Source organism: Euleptes europaea, chromosome 8 (genome assembly GCF_029931775.1).
Source record: "Euleptes europaea isolate rEulEur1 chromosome 8, rEulEur1.hap1, whole genome shotgun sequence".
Taxonomy (NCBI): Eukaryota; Metazoa; Chordata; class Lepidosauria; order Squamata; family Sphaerodactylidae; genus Euleptes; species Euleptes europaea.
Genome location: NC_079319.1, coordinates 58,706,932 through 58,725,336, shown reverse-complemented (window position 1 = coordinate 58,725,336; position 18,405 = coordinate 58,706,932). Strand labels below are relative to the sequence as shown.

Sequence of the window (18,405 nt, the reverse complement as noted above, 5' to 3'; positions counted from 1 at the left end):
TATATTTACTAACAGATTATGGTTTTTTATATATGGTATTGATATTTTATCAAGATTAGATTACCTATGACGGGAGGAACTTTTTATTAAGAGGCAGATAGAGGTGATGGGGAAGTCAAAAATTTTCCATTTCTTTTTTTCTTTTTTCTTTTCTCTTTTTAATTATATGATATGGAATTATAACAACTTTAGGTTAGAATTGAAATTCGATATTGTTATAGATGTTGTTTAATGCAATGGAAAATTTCTATCATAAAACCCAATAAAATTTATATATAAAAAAAAAAAAAACAGATCACTTCAGGATACAATGGTTCCATATTAACATACCACACCCTCATTAGCACATTATCTTGATACTTACAGGACAATGATTAGCACATTACCTTTGATACTTTTTGCAGGACAATGATTCAGCTCAACCCAACCCCTTTCTGACTATATATCACTCTTCCTACACACTTGACACTGAGGGACACTGTCCTTCAGTGTTACTCCTCTGAAGATGCCTGCCACAGCTGCTGGCGAAACGTCAGGAAAGAAAATACCAAGACCACGGTTACACAGCCCGGATAACCTACAAGAACCAATGAACTCTGACTGTGAAAGCCTTCGACAATATATAGAGAACAAGATAGTTCCCTCATTAACATGACATCCCTTCAAATATTCAAACATGGCTATCACGTCACACCTTAACCTTCTCTTCTCCAGACTAAACAAACCCACCTCCTCATAGGGCATGGATTCCAGACCTTCGACCATTCTGATCACCCTCCTCTGGACACGCTCTGGACAAGTTCAAATCCCTATTCTGCCATGGAAGCTCACTGAATGACCTTGGGCTAGTCACTCTCTCAGCCTAACCGACCTCACAGGATGGTTGTTACGTTAGAACAAAATGGAAGAATGTTGGTGTAAGCCGGTCAGCTCCCCCGTGGGGAAAAAAGCAGGGTATAAATACCTAAATACAGAATATTGCATAAATTACCTAAAAAGTTATAAAACCAAACATGTACCACAGTCTATAGCTGCTTACCTGTTCGTTATAGCTTGGATTTATGACATGGGAGATCACAGAAGGAGCTGTTAGTTGAGACATGTTGTATGTACGGACAGTACTTTCAATGGGAAGATTGACAGGTTCCTTGGAAAACGTGAAACAGCGCCATGCAACAGCATTCTACGATTAAAATATTTTTATATTGAAAGCAAGTTCAGAGAAACTATGCAATAACTAAGGTAACTTCCCATTGATTTGAATTAATGACATCCTTCTGATATACCAAGTAGGCAAATTTTCATGTTTCTATTCATCATTAGGAATCCCGGACACTATGTGCAACCCTCTTCAAGGAGAAACTAACCTTGGCATTATGTGAAAGACCTACTACTGACTGGAGAAAGATTCCTGTGACATTGTCTCCTGGGACATTAAATGGTTCTTTACAGAACTGACACTTGCTGAAGAAAATCCTAATTCACACAGCCTGAATTGCCCTATGCCATTTGACAGATCCATCTTCCTAGAGTAGGATCCAAATTAGGTAGAAGGCAGTACAGGAACTTAAGAAGGGAAGCATATTATGTAAATAATAAGAGAGACAGTAACTGTGGCAGCAGAGTTCTGATCAGAGGTGAGGGTGCCGCAGTTGACAACAGATGGCCAGAGGGGAAAGGTTGTAGTAATCAAGGTGGGAGATTACTATAACATAAACCAATGCAATGGTGTACAAGGAAATATCAGTCAGTCAACTGCCACTGTAGGATCGGTTGGAGAGAAGTTCTGGGATACAGACAGGTGTTAAAGCCAGGAGGTTCTGTTAAATCACCCAGGGACACTGCGAAGAGAGCACAGCAGGCGGTCCCCCAAGGGGAAGAGGGAAAAGAAGAAAAGTTTACCCATCTATACCTTTCATGTAAGCAACGATGAAGCCAATATAGCAATCACTTACAAACTCTAAAAAAAAGCACTTAAAAAAAAGATACTGCACAGGCAGAGTTACACAATACCAGCTGCTATACTTACTGCATTGATAACAAGTCGCATGGGCACTCTAGCATGCGTCTTATTAATCAGTTTTAGTGGGAGAGCTTTCCAGCTGCCAGATGGCAGATCACCAAAGTCAAGTTGGTTTACTTCCACCTAATATTAGGAAAAGGAACAGCCTTTGAAAATTGATCTACACCAAGACAGACTTTTTTTTTGTATGGAAAAGAAAGTAACCCAGACAAGAGTTTGCTGCTAAGAATTCCATTTGGAAATATCCCATGTAGCCCTCCCTTCATTCCACTAGAGCATAGCTGTCAAGGACAGGGCGGAGGACACAACAGAGCAAACAGCTGAAGGGTGAATCCATAAACTTCAGGATAGAGCCGCCACCAGTACCCTTACTACCCAGCAGCCAAAGACCAAGGGACCAAGTCTCCAGCCCTTCCCAGGTCTAAACAAGAATCTAACCCTGTAAGGTTGCACACTCACAAGCTGAGTCCCAAAATAAATTACTTCAATAGCTGTAGCCAACTTGGGCCAGAATACTGGATTTACACTGAAGCCTCCCAAATGCAAAAACACACCAAAATATAATGTAATTTATGTAATGTAATTTATTAAAAGGTTGTGCAGGAATATACAAAAAAGAACAAAGAACAGCAAGAGTCAAATAACAAAAGCTAAATAGCTAGTCCTAGATACTTACAATGGTTTTCTAAATCCAGAGGGTACTTAACAAGGCAGAGTCCAAGATAGTTTCAAAGTCCAAAATCAACAGGTGTCCAGTCGTCCTGCCCCCCCCCCCCAGTCAAAGCAAGGCCTTGGACCAAGGAACAAGAGCTGAGCCAAGCCCTCAAGGTACGGCTAAGAGCACCCAACTAGAATGAAGTATCTTTGCTTTATGCCTTGTGGCCTGCTCTGGCGTGATTTAGGCTGGCCAAGGAAATGTAAGCCCAATGATGTACCCCAACTGACCATTGGTGTTGCTGATCAGGTAAAATAATGAATCAGGTGATGCTGTCAATTAGTATTTGGTGTTCTGCAGTTACACCAAATCCAATTAACAAGCTCCCATAATTTCATGCCTCAAGTAGATCGAATGTGTAGGCCTCTTAGGGTGTCCTTGAAACCATTAGGGCTGATTATACTCCTTACACCTGTGGACTGCCCCCCACCCTTATCTCTCTCTCTCCGAGTCACTGTCAGTTTGGGCCTTGGCACTCAGAGAGCAGGAATTTTCCATGTTCTGCAGGGCCTCAGCCTGAACCAAAGTTCTGAGTTAGAACAAGAGACTATGAAGAAGCCAAGTCTCATGACAATAGAAACAGAAAGACTTTCTCAGTAGCATGAAAAAAAGATACATATCCAGTGGTTAAGAGACCATTATGACCAAGACGGACACAAAATAAGTGTTTTTACTTAATGGTGCATTTATGCTGTCTTGTTTAGTTGTTTCATTTCCATGGACTTCACTGACATAACTTTAAATGCAAAACCCTATAGCATAATTGAAATATTGAGAGCTCAACTGCTTCCCCCCTCACACACTCTCCAAATGGTTACAATCAACTCTCGTTACTTGGAATTCAATAAATTTCGACGCAGTTTTAGTTTTGTTTTAAATTAGCTAGTGTAGCAGTGTTGTGGACTTGAATTCACAATTCTGTTTTTTAAAACTTGGCCTGCTGAATGCCACAGAAATATTTCAGAATATCCATATCTATACAGGGAGCCACTAGGATAACAGGCAGACCGCGTCCTTCACCTGTTTTCCTAGTAAAGCAACTTTGAACTACTTTCCAGTAAGGCAGCTTGTCAGATTGAACATAACTGAACCTTAACAGAAAGAATGAACATCAAAGTTTTACCTCGAGTTCAGGAGTTTCAGCAACTGCGTTCAAGATGACCCGAGCTGCTAATGCTTCTGCCTGGACTATAGTCTCTGCATCTGCAGAAAACGGCCAAGAGGCAACGCTGAGCACACACTGGAAGACTCCTGCTTGACAAGGTAAGAACAGTATTTTTATTTCTTCTGTAGTACATGGTCCTATGATAGTTTTGTTCTTAAACAGCAGGCATCCATGTTTCAGAGGCTCCATCTGCAAAAAAACCACATTCAATAATTTTTTTCAATGGATACAAGGAAGTTTATTTTAGAGGACAAAGAATTACGGAAGATCTATGGTTGTGTCAGCCACATTCAAATCTTGTCACATCACACACACACCCCAATTACACAGGTAGATATGTGAAGAACAGGGTTTATAAAATAGAGGACTTTGGTATGGCTCCTACCACAGTGCAAGGCAAAGTAGTATTTTCAAGCAGGCTATACATCAGAGTTCCCCAATGCAGCATTCACTGGTGCCTGCCAGCACTTTTCTTAGCACACATCAAATGGTTTTAGAAAGTGAACAGGGTCAGGTGGGGGTTTTGTTCAGCAGGGCTTTTGAGTGAGGAGGAAGAGGAGAAGAGTTGGTTTTTATATGCCGACTTGCTCTACCACTTAAGGAAGAATCAAACCGGCTTACAATCACCTTCCCTTCCCCTCCCCACAACAGACACCCCTGTGAGGTAGGTGGGGCTGAGAGTGTGACTAGCCCAAGGTCACCAAGCTGACTTCGTGTGTAGGAGTGGGGAAACAAATGCAGTTCACCAGATTAGCCTCCGCTGCTCATGTGGAGGAGTGGGGAATCAAACCCGGTTCTACAGATCAGAGTCCACCGCTCTTAACCACTACACCATGCTGGCTCTCAAGAGATCTGATTGGCTGTGAATACTTACAGAGATGCTTTGGCAGCAACCGCCACCACCACACAAAGATCTTCAGTGTATGACTGAAGATAAGCTGTGTGTATGCAAGAAAACATTTTTAACAATTTTTAAACAGTATGTTCATTTTTAAAAGGCACCCTGAAGCAGAGTTTATGCCTGAAATATGGAAGAGTACTCTTAAGAGGTATTTTTAAGTTATGCATAACCCCATTCCCTGAATTCCAAAGGTACTTGCCAGCTCAGAAAGGCTAAGGATCTCTGGTATACACAAAAGTTTACATACCTTTTCCCCATTAAGAGTAATGCTACGCAGGTCAATGCAGACTTGTAGCCAGCGTTCAGATGGATTAAGAATGCTAAGGATGGTTTGTGAAGTGAGCCCCACACAACAAGCATTGCAGAATTTTATTTCTTCTGGTACTTTCACATGGCCTAGGGAACAAACAAACAAAAATCCAGTCCAGACACTCAAATCTTGACCAGCATAAAACAGACACTATTTAGACATGGCAGTTGACTGTAAGATTAGTGTGATCCCAAAAATCAAACCAAAATTTAATGCTAGGAAGGTATCTGCTCTATAGGTATTTCCAAGAAATGTAATTTCAAATTCAGCAATGTCAGATATCTGAAGAAGGAAGCTTTGAGTAAAAGCATATACCCCAAGCATCTTGTTGGTCTCTTAAGGTGCTACTGGCTTGAATCTAGCTGTTCCACCACAGACCAACACGGCTACCCTCTGAAGCAGTGCATAACAGCATAACACTAACTACAGCTTGGGGGGGAAACCCGGTCACTACCTTCTGTATGCATATTGTATTTTGCTCACTTTTGTAGAAAAGGTTCAATACAAGAAACCATTATTGCCTGGCAACATTAATACGGAAATTTCCAACTATATCATAGGCCTGTTTTGAAGTACAGAAGATCTTTAATAATTTCTCAGACCTGATGTATAGCTGGCCGCTGGATATATTTTCTTCTTTCCTTACTGTAGCTATTTGCTTTAGAAAATTTAACAGGTAGAACACACATTGAAAAGTTAATATTGGGATGCGCTAAGGCCCTATGGATTTGCTCAAGATGACTTTGTGAAAAGAAATCCTTGTTATTCTTGTATGGCACAGTTGGTTCTTATTTATCTATCTGGTTACCCTATCAGCATGGGAACCACTGCAGTACAGCTAGTGGCTCCAATCTATCATGTTTAGTCCCTAGAATATATTGTTCACATTAGGCATATATACACACAAGTTTCACAAGCATATTTAAATTTAACCACTACAGTAGAAAAAATATATGCTTATGTCAGCCACTGCGTTTTCTATACTTTGAGGCAATTGTAAATTACATCACACTTTGTATTGGCTAACATACATTTAAAATTCAAAGAAAGGGAACAGAAAGCAAGATGGGTAGGTAAGCACTTAAAATCAAGAGGCGCCACAAATAAACAGCACAGCAGGCAAGAAAATGAAATACGCTTCTTATGTAAACAGAAGCTAGAGGGGTAGTCGTATTAAGCTGTTGCACCACACAAAGGAGTCTTGTGACACTAACATTTATTGAACCAGTAGAAAAGAGCAAGAGTCCAGTAGCACCTTAAAAGACTAACAAAAATTTCTGGTAGGGTATGAGCTTTCGCGAGCCACAGCCTACTTCTTTCAGATATACCCTGCCAGAATTTTTTTGTTAGTCTTTAAGGTGCTACAGAAGAGCCCCGTGGCACAGAGTGGTGAGCTGCAGTACTGCAGTCCAAGCTCTGCTCATGACCTGAGTTCAATCCCAACAGAAGTTGGTTTCAGGTAGCCAGCTCAAGGTTGACTCAGCCTTCCAACCTTCTGAGGTCGATAAAATGGGTACCCAGCTTGCTGGGGGTAAAGGGAAGATGACTGGGGAAGGCACTGGCAAACCACCCCGTAAACAAAGTCTGCCTAGTAAACGTTGGGATGTGACGTCACCCCAAGGGTCAGGAATGACCCAGTGCTTGCACAGGGGACCTTTACCTTACCTTTTTTAAGGTGCTACTGGACTCTTGCTCTTTTCTACAGCTAATGACAGACTAACCCATCCTGCTTTATTAAACCCTAAGCTTCAATGGCCTAGAGCCAGCTTCAGAGAGTAAGGATTCACTTCGTGCATCTGAAGAAGAGGGCTCCAGTCCACCGAAGCTTACGCTTCAACCAGTGCGTTAGCCTAAGGTGCCACAAGACAGATTTTTGTTCTCATGCTGTAAAGTAGTATCAATACCCGCAAAATGCTTTATGATTAGAAGAAAAAAAAGCACAAGCAAAGAGAACAGAAGATGTATAAAGTGGGAACAAAATGCCTCTGATTCAGAATGTTTTAAACAACGCTGAGAAAAATAAAAGAAAAATGGGCATACCGAATTGAAATGGCACAGATGCTTCCCACTGCCTAGGTCCGGCAGCATCAGCTACTTGCATTGTCCCTGGTTTGCTATTAAGAATATGCAGGTTGGATGTAAACTCGTAATGTGGAGTTGCGCCCAACAATCCAGATCTAACATCTGGACCCAGGGCCATTCCTGCAGACAGTGAATTTTGAACATGACCCACAGGGATGCTAGAATACATCAGCCCCGTGGGAAGACCAAAAACTTGAGGACAACCAAGATGATACTGAGGCACAGCAATATTTGCACTTGATGGCAAATTTCCCAAATATTGTTGGGCAAATGGAGTTGCTCTGAGGGAACAACCTGTTAACAAGGTCGGCATCACAGAAGGCACTGCTGGAATCTCGGAAGCAGCATTATGGGATTTCAAGTTTGATGTCCTTTGATTTAAGGGAATACAGCCATCAAAGCCCTGGGAGGACGGCAACATACTTAGAGAGGGTAAGCCTACTCCATGTGCTGTGTTCGTGTAGCTGTGGCATGTTACAGGCATATCGGCCCGACTGAGTTCCTTATTACTAGGTGCGACGTCAGGACAAAAGCATGCAAACTGATCTTTGCTTTTTGATGAACATTCTGCTGATGATTTCTGGTCCTCAGGTTGGCTCTTAGGCTCTGTAGATTCAGCTGCCTCTAGTTTCTTAGTAAGACTTCTTTGGGTAGTGCTTGGGGAGGGGCTTTTGTTCGTTTGTAAAGCAATGGGGTTTTTCCCAGCGCCCTGCTCCAACGCTGCGGGTGGACTCGCCCAAACTATTGTTGTGCTCAACTCATTACCATCACCGCTCTGAACAGAAAGAAATGATTCGTTATTTTTAAAATCTGATCAAGACCAGCAACTGTATATAAAAAATACACCTTACACCCTTCCTCCTCCCAGTAACTCTACAGATAATGCATGTACAAAAACTCAATACATGTAAAACACAAGAAAACAAACATTTAGAAGCAACAAATGATTGGCTATGAAAGCTGGGCAAGCCTGCTGTCCCTAAAAAGCTAATTTTTGCCAATAAAATATACTGATATAGGTATGGATCCCTGATAAAAGTACCAAAGGGGGTGATTTCAGATTTCCCTCCCTCTGTGGCAGACCTCTGACACCCCAAGCTATTCCTGGGGGGTCACCTGTCCCCCAGGAGCAGCATTGGGGGGTGCCTTGGGGCTGCCATTGAAAGGGGAAGAAGGGCAAGTCATGCTTTGCAGACCAAAGTGCTACTGCCTGCATCATCACATTCACACACAACTTTTAAAGATATAAAAAGGTACAGTTTTCAATACACATTATCCTAAAATGCATACATTTATGTGAAGAAGGTACAGTCGGAAGGAATCAAGAGATCACCCACTCACTCAACAGATAGTATCTATAACTAGCTGCTAGCGACTCAAGCAAGTCAAGGGTAAGGGGGTACATGTCTTCTCAAAAGTCAGATGTACCACACTTCTGAAAACTAAAAACCAAAAGTAAGAATAATAGCTAACTTGCATCCTTTCAAAGCAATGTGAGAATTAGCCCTTTAAGAAAAGGAATGTGCTGTGAAAGATCTTGAGCGATACTGCTGTGCTTAAATATTTCATTTACATGCAGCATACAAGTTTTGCTCATACAGGAAGACTTTCATCTTTAAGGTGCACTGTTAAGTGAAAAATGTTCTTAGGACAGTCTACATCAATCTCCATTTTAAAGGCCAAAAACACCTGGTAAGAAACATTTATTATGTAAATTCCTTGATGCTTTTGATATCTAGAAAGCTAAAAGCAGCATGAACGACAAGCAGAATGGTTGTTCTTGGCCTGGGCAGATATTTAACTTGAGTTCCTCATAAGTGTATTGGCAGTTTTACAGTGTTTCCAGGTAGCAACATTCTGTGAAGCAAATGAAGAAATAGTGCGGGAAGGAACTACCAAGTAGCACTATGGATTGGGTCAGCACTATTGAGATGAAACAGATATCATCCACACTAGCCTGGCTGAACTAACTTGCCTAACAGTGATCAATACAAGAACCAGCACAGTCTAAGGCTGAGTGCATGTACCAAGTTCACTAACTCAGCCTCCATCAAACGTCTCTCAACATTCAATTGATCCCAGAATATCTGATACATAGTATATTTTTGCAGATCTTTGCTTTCCATATCATTGGCATGTATCTACTGCTTGTTAGATTCATGTGGAATTTCGTAAAAAGGAATTCAAATAAGGTCACACAACCTGCCAGATGAGGATGCTACCCAAATTTGTAAAGATAGCCTAAATCCTTTTACTCAGCTACAGGCCTACAGAAAGAGGCCTGGGTTCACACATGCAGGGAAATGATGGGATAGAATGGACTGCACCACGTCAGGCTGTAGGTAGAGGATCACATTTAACATATGGGACTATTCTACAATAATTCCTATAGACAGAAAACTAGCACAGCAAGCAAAGACGACTTAGAAGCTCACTCTCTGCTGTACAAGTTTTCAATCTGAATGCATTTTTAAAAAAATAATGGACTAACCAAAGACTGAATCCAAAAAGGATTACAGCAGTCAATAAAACTAAGAAGTGAATAAGAAGAGTTGGTTTTTATATCCCACCTTTCTCTACTGTAAGAAGTCTCAAAGCGTCTTACAATCGCCTTCCCTCCCCCCCCCAACAGGCACTTTGTGAGGTAGGTGGAGCTGAGAGTGTTCAGAGAGAACTGTGACTAGCCCAAGGTCACCCAGCAGGCTTCATGTGGAGGAGTGGAGAATCAAACCCGGTTCTCCAGATTAGAGTCCACCACTCTTAACCACTACACCATGCTGGCTCTCAAAAAGCAAAAAGAGCTGATGGTGCAGTGGGAAAGAAACTAGATGATTAATAATATCTGGGGTGGCCGTCCGCTTCCACCAAGTGCGCAGCTTCAGAAGGGACACACATGGAATGGTGAGGGAGGTAGGGGACATCCAGATCAGCCAGCCAGATCAGCCGAATCAACCCTGACAATCAATGGAGTGACAATTGTTGCAGCAAGATCACCTATCCTATTGATAACATAATGACCCCCTCACATTTAACATGTTGCTTTGTCAGTGGATCTGCACTATTGTATAAAAAAGGCCATTAATAAAATAGTTATCTTAACAACCACGATTCAATAGAATGGAATCTACCAACTGTAGCCTTAAGTGGTTTACTCCCTTTTATCACTTTTTGTGCATTAAAAAAGGTAAAGGTAAAAATCCCCTGTGCAAGCACCGGGTCATTCCTGACCCATGGGGTGATGTCACATCCCGACGTTTACTAGGCAGACTTTGTTTACGGGGTGGTTTGTCAGTGCCTTCCCCAGTCATCTTCCCTTTACCCCCAGCAAGCTGGGTACTTTTGTGCATTAGCACTGGGAAAATACTTCAGCTGCCTTGATTCATCCAAGCACCTTTGAGATACCCCCCATATTACCTATGGGGAATATTTACTAAGAAACACTGTGCAAATTAGAATTTGTTCATTACTAAGCAAACATTAAGCCTGGCCAAGCCAGTCGGAATACCCTAGACATTGGACCACAATGGCTCTTGATTAACATGCAATGGTGCTGCAAAGGCAGCCATTTAAGTACACATTAGGAAGAGCTATATTACCATTTTTAAAGTGATTTGGCAGCTGACAGTCTACTTACCTGACATCTCTCTGGACTAGAAAGAACTAAATTCTTAATTGTGTTTTCAGAGGCAGACACAAAGGTCAATCGGGCCAAGCTAGGACTAGAACATACTGACTGGGGTAATGTACTGTCACTGCAAGATGATTGCTTAAAATCAGGCGTTGTACAAGGACCGTCAACTTCACATCTAAGAAACAAAGCACACAGATTTTAATTATACATCCTAGTTTCCTTTTAACTTTGTCTAGATCATCTTTGCCTTGTAATTAGCCATCCACCTGATTCTCTGGGACAATAGCAGCTTCCCCCTAAAGGAAACACTTGGCAGCTTTATATGTACCTCTCCCTCTCTTCTAGTCTTAACTAGTGGGGAGAAAACAGGGCCATGTACGCTGCCAGCTTTAATATAGCACACAGATGAGTCGATAACTCTTAAAATAAACAATCTTGGCTAATTAATATGAGAAAAATGAACAGCACACTGTCCCTTCCCTGCCCACCAACATTATGCTTTCAAGCATGGGCCTTACCCTGAAAGGGTTGTTCCAGAAGTTTCGCTTGGAGATGAATGAGTAACAGGAGAGGTTGAAGGCCTGAAGCTGTATTGTTCATCTGAAATCTGCATACAAGGCACAGGAGATGTAGGCTTCTGTTCAGCCTCTACAAGAGCTCCACCTGAACAGAAAGGAAATTAGATTTAGGCGTGGGAGGGCTCTTTGGTCATGGTGGGGGACATCTTGTGATGATGGGTGATTATTCCCATTGATCTCAGAAGGCAAGACTTCCACAGGCTTCTGGAATGTCCATGGAATGTCCCTTCAATGAAGTTCTTGAAGCATTCAGTGAAGTTCTTGAAACATTCCCTCCACCTTGAACATTCTCTGAAGGAAAAAATATTAATGTCCCTTTGTTCTTTAAAGTTCCTACTGTTAAAGAATGAAGGGAACTATGCAGAACAACCAAACTGTGGAACTACAAACAGTGAACACTGTGATACAGATAAACAGAAAAAGAAAAGGAGGATAGAATGGCAGACTATTCCTGAGATGCCATAATCTGACTATGAGGAATAAACCCCAGCCTTCCATGCGAACAATGTCACCTTCATGATGAGAAGGAGCAGCCCCTGAAGTTCAACATTTCTGTCTGTCATGGAGGAAAGGCAACCTGTGATGGTGGAATGTTTTAGCAGTAATGACCAAACTTCACATTTGACAGGTTATTTCTTTTTGCATACTATACAAACTGCTGTTTCAGAAGTAGCTCACCCCTCTCACAGAATGGACTAGATTCCTATCAGTTGAAACTCTAAGCTTTGTATGATAGCATTCAATGAAGTTCTTGAAACATTCCCTCTACCTTGAACATTCTCTGAAGGAAAAAATAAATAAATCTGATAATTCTACAGTTTCCCCCCCTTTTCAGATACAGTGGACTTCTGCAGAGATATCAATATGAATTCAGGTGTATCTGGAGCAATGCCCTACAAAAATGGAGTCAAATGGAATACACTGGGACCTATGGCAAATGATCCAACCATTTAAATTGTCATATGAACCACCATTTCCTTCCATTCTGAACACCATATCCTCTGCAGTTAAGAACAGATAACAAAGATCACTTGTATTCTTTCTCGCATATCTTTGCAGTGACTGTGATAATCAAGCAGGAATGCTAAGAGGCCATTTAATCTACATGCTCAATACAGACTATTCTTCGATGTGAAACCTGGAAAATAACTTATTAGTATTGTGTATCAGTGATAAGCCAAAGTGACCTATCAGGAAAAGATCCCACCGGCACAGGAAGACCTTATGACATTCTGGCTCCCTTGCTCTGGGAACTACAAATGCTTTTAAAATGGCATCAGCAACAATGGGATGGACCCATGCCTGCTGTCACTTGTAGTTTGGCCCTTGGAGAATGATATACACGGAAACAAGGGCACTACTAGGGCACCCACAAACGGCACCTATAATAATTCCACCACCTCTATGGGAAATGAGCACACGGAATACTTGCTATGTCTTGAATATTGTTACCTGGAGCATCTCATTCCTCTCCAACTAATCTATTAAAGTTTGCAAGGCACAGGATAGCTCAACTGGAGGGAGGAGGTTGACTAAAGATTACCACACTGTTACCCTTCATTTTAGGCAATGCTCAGAGAGGGAGGTTAGGTGTTGATGTGGATAAAACTGAGAAGGGGAGACTTGCAAGCCACACTGGGTCCCACTGGGGAGAAAAGTGAGGTATAAATATATATACATATTTTGCTGTCACAGCTGACTTATGGTGACCCCATAGGAATGTCAAGGTAAGAGACTTTCAAAGGTGTTTTTGCCACTGCCTGCCTCCATGTCATGACCCTGGTAGTCCTTGGAGGTGTCCCATCCGATTACTAGCCAGGGTCAGGGCTGAGATTGTATGACTGGCCCAAGGTCACCTTGCGAACTTCCATGGCGCGAGTGGGGATTGGAACCTGGGTTTCCCAGGTCCAAATCCAACACCTTAACCACTACACCACACTGATTCTCAGGGTATAAATATAGTAAATAAATAAACACTCTGCTAATTCTGCTTCAATTTCACTGTTTTCAAGGTAAGATGCTGCAGAAATTGGCCGTAGCTCTATTGATACTTACCAACAAGTTTCTGGTTATCAATAGGTGATTTTTCAAAAGTCACATGTTTTTCACTGGTACATGCAAAATTCTTTTTCAGGACTCTTCCATCTTGCTTGTTTTTGCACTGAACTTCATGTGTAACCTTTTCCTTGTGAGGATACGCAGGAAGAGGAGAAACCAATACTGGAACAGCCTTTACGTTCAGGGATGAAGTGTTTGTGCTAGTTCTATCTTCCGGTTCAGAGTGAGCTGAACAAAGAACAAGATATAATTCTTTTTGCCTCATCTCATTAACACTTTAGCAGTTGTCCTGAATCATTCTTATTAATTTCTGCCAGGGATACCAGTTTCTATTGTACATTTCAGGATATGCTTTTGTGTACTTTTAAGTACCATTCCCAGCATTTTCTAATCCAGAAGGCAGTAAATGTAGGAGAACCATGACCATAATTTTGCCCCCCCCCCACAAAAAAAAAGATTACCAGTGAACAATCCCTTCAGTATCTAGTAGAGGTTATAATTTTAGATAAACTGCTGAGTTGCAAAAATTTTAATTGTATTAGTCACAATAACAAACTCTCATAAAATGGACTGAGAAGAACACATGTTCAGTGTCATGTGAAAATCTCTTGGCAGTCTGGACTAGGGGTGTCCATTCTCCAAAGAGTGCAATGCTGCTGAAAAATTTGCAAGAATGGTCGGAAAATTTGTCTCAGGACCCATTTCAGGGTATAAATATTGGCCCTTTGGCCATTCATAATGTCTTGGATCCGTTCATACACCCCTATTTGCATGTGGCCTCCTTTCTTTGCTCTTGAAAACACTGGCTGTTTTCCTCTTCAGCACTGCTTTCATAGAATCATGCACTGCTTTCAAATAATCTGCACTGCTTTTCCTTTTGAGATTGGTAAATATCGCCCATTGCTAAAACCCTATCCAACTTCCACCCCTTTTCTCTTAGACACATAAATCATACAAGAGCTATGTCCACTGCTTGAAAAGTACATTATTATTTTATTCTTTAATAAATATCATTTCAATTGTACAACCATCTGCTCATTTGAGAGTTCTCCCCAGGACTATCCTGGTATACATAAGTTATCGATCCCAGTTACCCCCTTTCTCTAACTCTGGCTCCTCAGCTAATTTCCCCCCACTAAAATTGCAGATTTTCATCATTGCAGACTTCATAGGGTAACAAGGGGGTCCAATTTTATAGGCCTCCATTTGTTCTCCATTGGAAACAATGGAGACTGGAGGGGGGCACCCTTCTTGGGGGGCCATAAAATTGGCCCCCCTGATCCAATCTTTACCAAACTGGGAGGTTCTTCTATGGGGAGTCACCTGCAACTATGCTGCAAATTTGTTGCCTCTACTTAAAAAAACCACCCCCCAGAGCTCCACAAAGATTTTCCCATAGGGTTTAATAGACCCAAACATTTTCAGATATTTGAAAAAAGCTGGAAAAAAACTCATATTGGTATGGGTATTTGGCTTTTTTTGGGGGGGGGGGGGGTTCTGAAAAATTTCAGGTCTATTAAACCCGAATCGGAAAAAATAGTGGGGGGGGGGAACAGTGCCCACTCCCAGTCTGGCCAGCTGTTCAACAATTTATAAAACAGTTTTAATTAGGACTCACCAGCACCTGTCATCTTTGTTACACTCCCCTCCAAAAGCACTTCTGCACACCCAGATCTCTCTTTTGAACCTGGTACAATGAAAGTCTTCTGCTTTGACTGAAAGTCATCATTCGTATTATGTTCTGTTTCTAAATATGGGTCCAGAGATCCTGTGCTATTTTTCTTTTTGGAAGAAGTGGTATCACAAGATGAGTCTTTGGAACAGTTTTCATCAAACACTCTTTCCAGATGCTGTTTCTCTTTTCCATGTTTGTTATAAAAACTGCTTCTGGGCAAGTCTTCTGCAGAAATAATTTTATGTTCTTGCTCATACAACGATTTATGCCAGTTTGTGCTAATGTCCTCATGATTAAAGAGGCTTTCAAACCTCGGGTCATTCTCATCTTCAGTTTTCTTAAGATACTTCTCCATATCAAATGAATTGTTTTCTACATTGCTGGCTAAAAACTGACTGATAACAGAAAGGTCTGCAGGTTTGCCAGCTTCAAGAATATTGGTTCTTTCTCTACTGTTATTTAAAAGTGCCATTATCATAGCTGCTAACTGTGAAGGTTCAGCACTAACAGAAGCATTTGCAATAGCAGATGAAATTGTACTTATACTCAACACAGGTGGCCTTAGCTCAGGGTGCTTGCTTTCAACTTTTCTTTTTCCAGTTTTTTCCTAAAATGGGTGGGTGGGAAAGGATTAAAATATTAAAATGAAACAAGCTGAAGTCTCATCTTGGGAGAAAACACAAGTTACTCAGACTGGCCAAGAAAAAAGTGATCTGTCTTTCACCTCCCAATATGCAGTACCCACTAGAGTTCTGCTATAAGAATGTTAAAGGAAGCTAATGTTATAGCTTTCAAGCTCAAACTGTTGCATCTCAGACAGATGAACATTCACGCTAATTATTTTAAATACCTGAGTTTTGCTTTTGGTATCCATCTCTCTATTTATATTTTTGCTAGCTGACGTGTCCTTTTCAGCAAGAATGAACGTCGCTGATGCAGTCTGCAGATTCTCTTTAATGCTGTCTTCTAAGATTCCTAAACAAAAACGAAACCCATTTTTCATTGTGTTAACTAGAATGTTGCTTGGTAAAAACTAAGCAATGAAAAATAAAGCACTGAAGACTAATGATGACTTAGATAACACTTTTAATTTATACCCAAGATGCAATTATGAACACACAATTTGGAGTAAAAAAAACACCCCGCAAAAAAACTTATGGTGTTTATAGGTATTAAAAAACTGAAATAGGAAGCTGCATTCCGACTGCACGACAAACCTGTTCATCCACGTGGTATGTATGAACACGGACTGTTTCTGGGCTCATGCACTTCCTCGCTCTTTTCCTCACACATGACATCTAATCAAACTGCATTTTCACATATATGGAATAATGCACTTTCAATCCACTTTAATTATAGCTTGTAAGTGGATTTTGCCATTTCACACAATGAAATCCAGCTGCAAAATGCATTGAAAGTGAATTATTTGATAAGAAAGGCATCCGAATGTGGGTGCCGGACTGCATAAACCAACATTTTACAAAACAAACAAACCTGTTGAACTCAACCCAAACAGACCATTTAACTCAGCTAAACAGCCTACCACCAATTCACATCAAATGCTTTGTGTATTTTCTATACCCACCTTACACTCTGACCAGTTATAAGCAGGCAATCTTATATTGTTTAACTGTGAACATCATAGGATGTGTGTATGCAAAACTACAACATGTAGCTAAACTTTCCAATGGGCAGAAATTGGAAAAAATACACAACCAATCTGGTAGCTGTAGAACAACTGCTTTTACAGAATTAAGAAAATTTCATGTATGCTTCATCAGCTGTAAGATTTACCTTGAACAGTGTCAGACAACTGTTGACTTGATTCATCAGAGTTGGCTCTGGATACACTGGATTCCCTAAGCAAAGCTACAGGCTGTCTCTTCTCTGGAGAAGTAATATGATATCCAAAAGATGGCTATAAAAGGACACAAAATTAAAATAATAAATCTGTAATGAGGACAGTACCAGAAGCTGACAAAGGTATAAATTAAGGACATCTCATTTTTATTCCAACATTCCTTCAGTGAGCACAGGGTATCATACACTGTTTTCTCTTTTTGATTTACTTCTCAACCTGCCTAGAGGTAGACTGAAAATGCATCACTGGCCTTAGACCAGAGTCTGTCAAAGTGTAGTCTTACTATACCACCACACTGGGTATCTAACTCCTTCATAAAGAAGCTGGAAGCAGAGGTGAGCAGTGAAATAGCTACGCCTGCAGATGACAGCAATTGCCCAGGTATATACTAATTAGTCTACAAAGTTTGCCTAGCACAGTCTGAAGCTTATGGACATACAAGCATGCGCTAGAGAGTCAGATAACTGGTCCACTTATCTCAGTGCCAGGGGCTCTCCGAAGTCTCAGACACAGCCCTGTCACCCAAAATACTTCTAACTGATGATTTTGGAAACCACCTCTGTATGCTTTGTGCTCTACCACTAAACTGTAGCTCCTCCAAATAAGCCCGCTTATTTATCTTATTTCTGCCACTAGCAACAGCCTAGATCTACGTTCAACACCAGAACACTCTAGTTAAAAGTAGGCAGTTTGCGGCCACTGCTACGAACAAGCAAGACAGTTACATACTCTTTTCACATCACCGTCTCCTCCAAGGCAACCAAGAGCCTCAGATCTCTGACCAAAAAACTCTCCCAGAGACAGCCGTAAAAAGCTTGCATCTTTGCTGAAGTCTGCTGCTTGCGAAGCTCTTAGTGCGCTATAGCTACTAACTGACTTCCATGACGTATCTCCTAATCCAGATGTATTTTGTGAATCGATCTGCTCTTCCTGTAATTGTAACAAATGCAGTAATGTCAAGAATGGCAGTCAGCTCTAGATTTTAGACATTCTGAAAACAATTTTAAAACATATTATTGTTACTCACCTGCATGAACCTGTGCTCTCTCTCGAATTCTTCTTGATCTTTGGCAATCATATCAATTGCTTCAGCTTTTAAAACAGTAGGAAAGATTATTTGGGCAACCTCTCCAAAAGCAGTTACCTAAGACATTATTTCCTTTTAAGTCCCTGGCCAACCTGATGGCCCTAGAAGCAGTCAGGAGCTTCTTTGTTGCTGGTAGAGGCTGATGATTTTTCATCCCTGCTCCCAAAGCACACTGTGCAGAGGCAGATGGAATTTGAGGACGGGTAAAAAGAGATCTAGAGTTAGCTTAAAGCTCGGTTTGAGGGACTCTGGAAGCACAGTTTGTGCCTTCCCCCCTCCCCCGTTCTGCTTCTTTAAGGGCTCTGGGGACGCCAAGAGC

The 18,405-nt window shown here is 41.2% G+C and overlaps 1 protein-coding gene across 1 annotated transcript in view; it reads right to left on the bottom strand.

Moving 5' to 3' along the window:
* CEP192 (centrosomal protein 192) overlaps nucleotides 1–18,405 on the bottom strand; it is a 68,681-nt gene that overhangs the window by 34,553 nt on the left and 15,723 nt on the right. The window contains exons 12-24 of the mRNA XM_056854941.1: nucleotides 18,027–18,091; nucleotides 17,729–17,929; nucleotides 16,933–17,056; nucleotides 15,989–16,113; nucleotides 15,082–15,745; nucleotides 13,461–13,691; nucleotides 11,346–11,490; nucleotides 10,831–11,002; nucleotides 7,155–7,971; nucleotides 5,052–5,200; nucleotides 3,862–4,092; nucleotides 2,030–2,146; nucleotides 1,040–1,183 (exon numbers count right to left, since the gene is read on the bottom strand). Of these exons, the coding sequence (XP_056710919.1) occupies nucleotides 1,040–1,183; nucleotides 2,030–2,146; nucleotides 3,862–4,092; nucleotides 5,052–5,200; nucleotides 7,155–7,971; nucleotides 10,831–11,002; nucleotides 11,346–11,490; nucleotides 13,461–13,691; nucleotides 15,082–15,745; nucleotides 15,989–16,113; nucleotides 16,933–17,056; nucleotides 17,729–17,929; nucleotides 18,027–18,091 (3,185 nt within the window). The remainder of the gene's footprint in view (nucleotides 1–1,039; nucleotides 1,184–2,029; nucleotides 2,147–3,861; nucleotides 4,093–5,051; nucleotides 5,201–7,154; nucleotides 7,972–10,830; nucleotides 11,003–11,345; nucleotides 11,491–13,460; nucleotides 13,692–15,081; nucleotides 15,746–15,988; nucleotides 16,114–16,932; nucleotides 17,057–17,728; nucleotides 17,930–18,026; nucleotides 18,092–18,405) is intronic.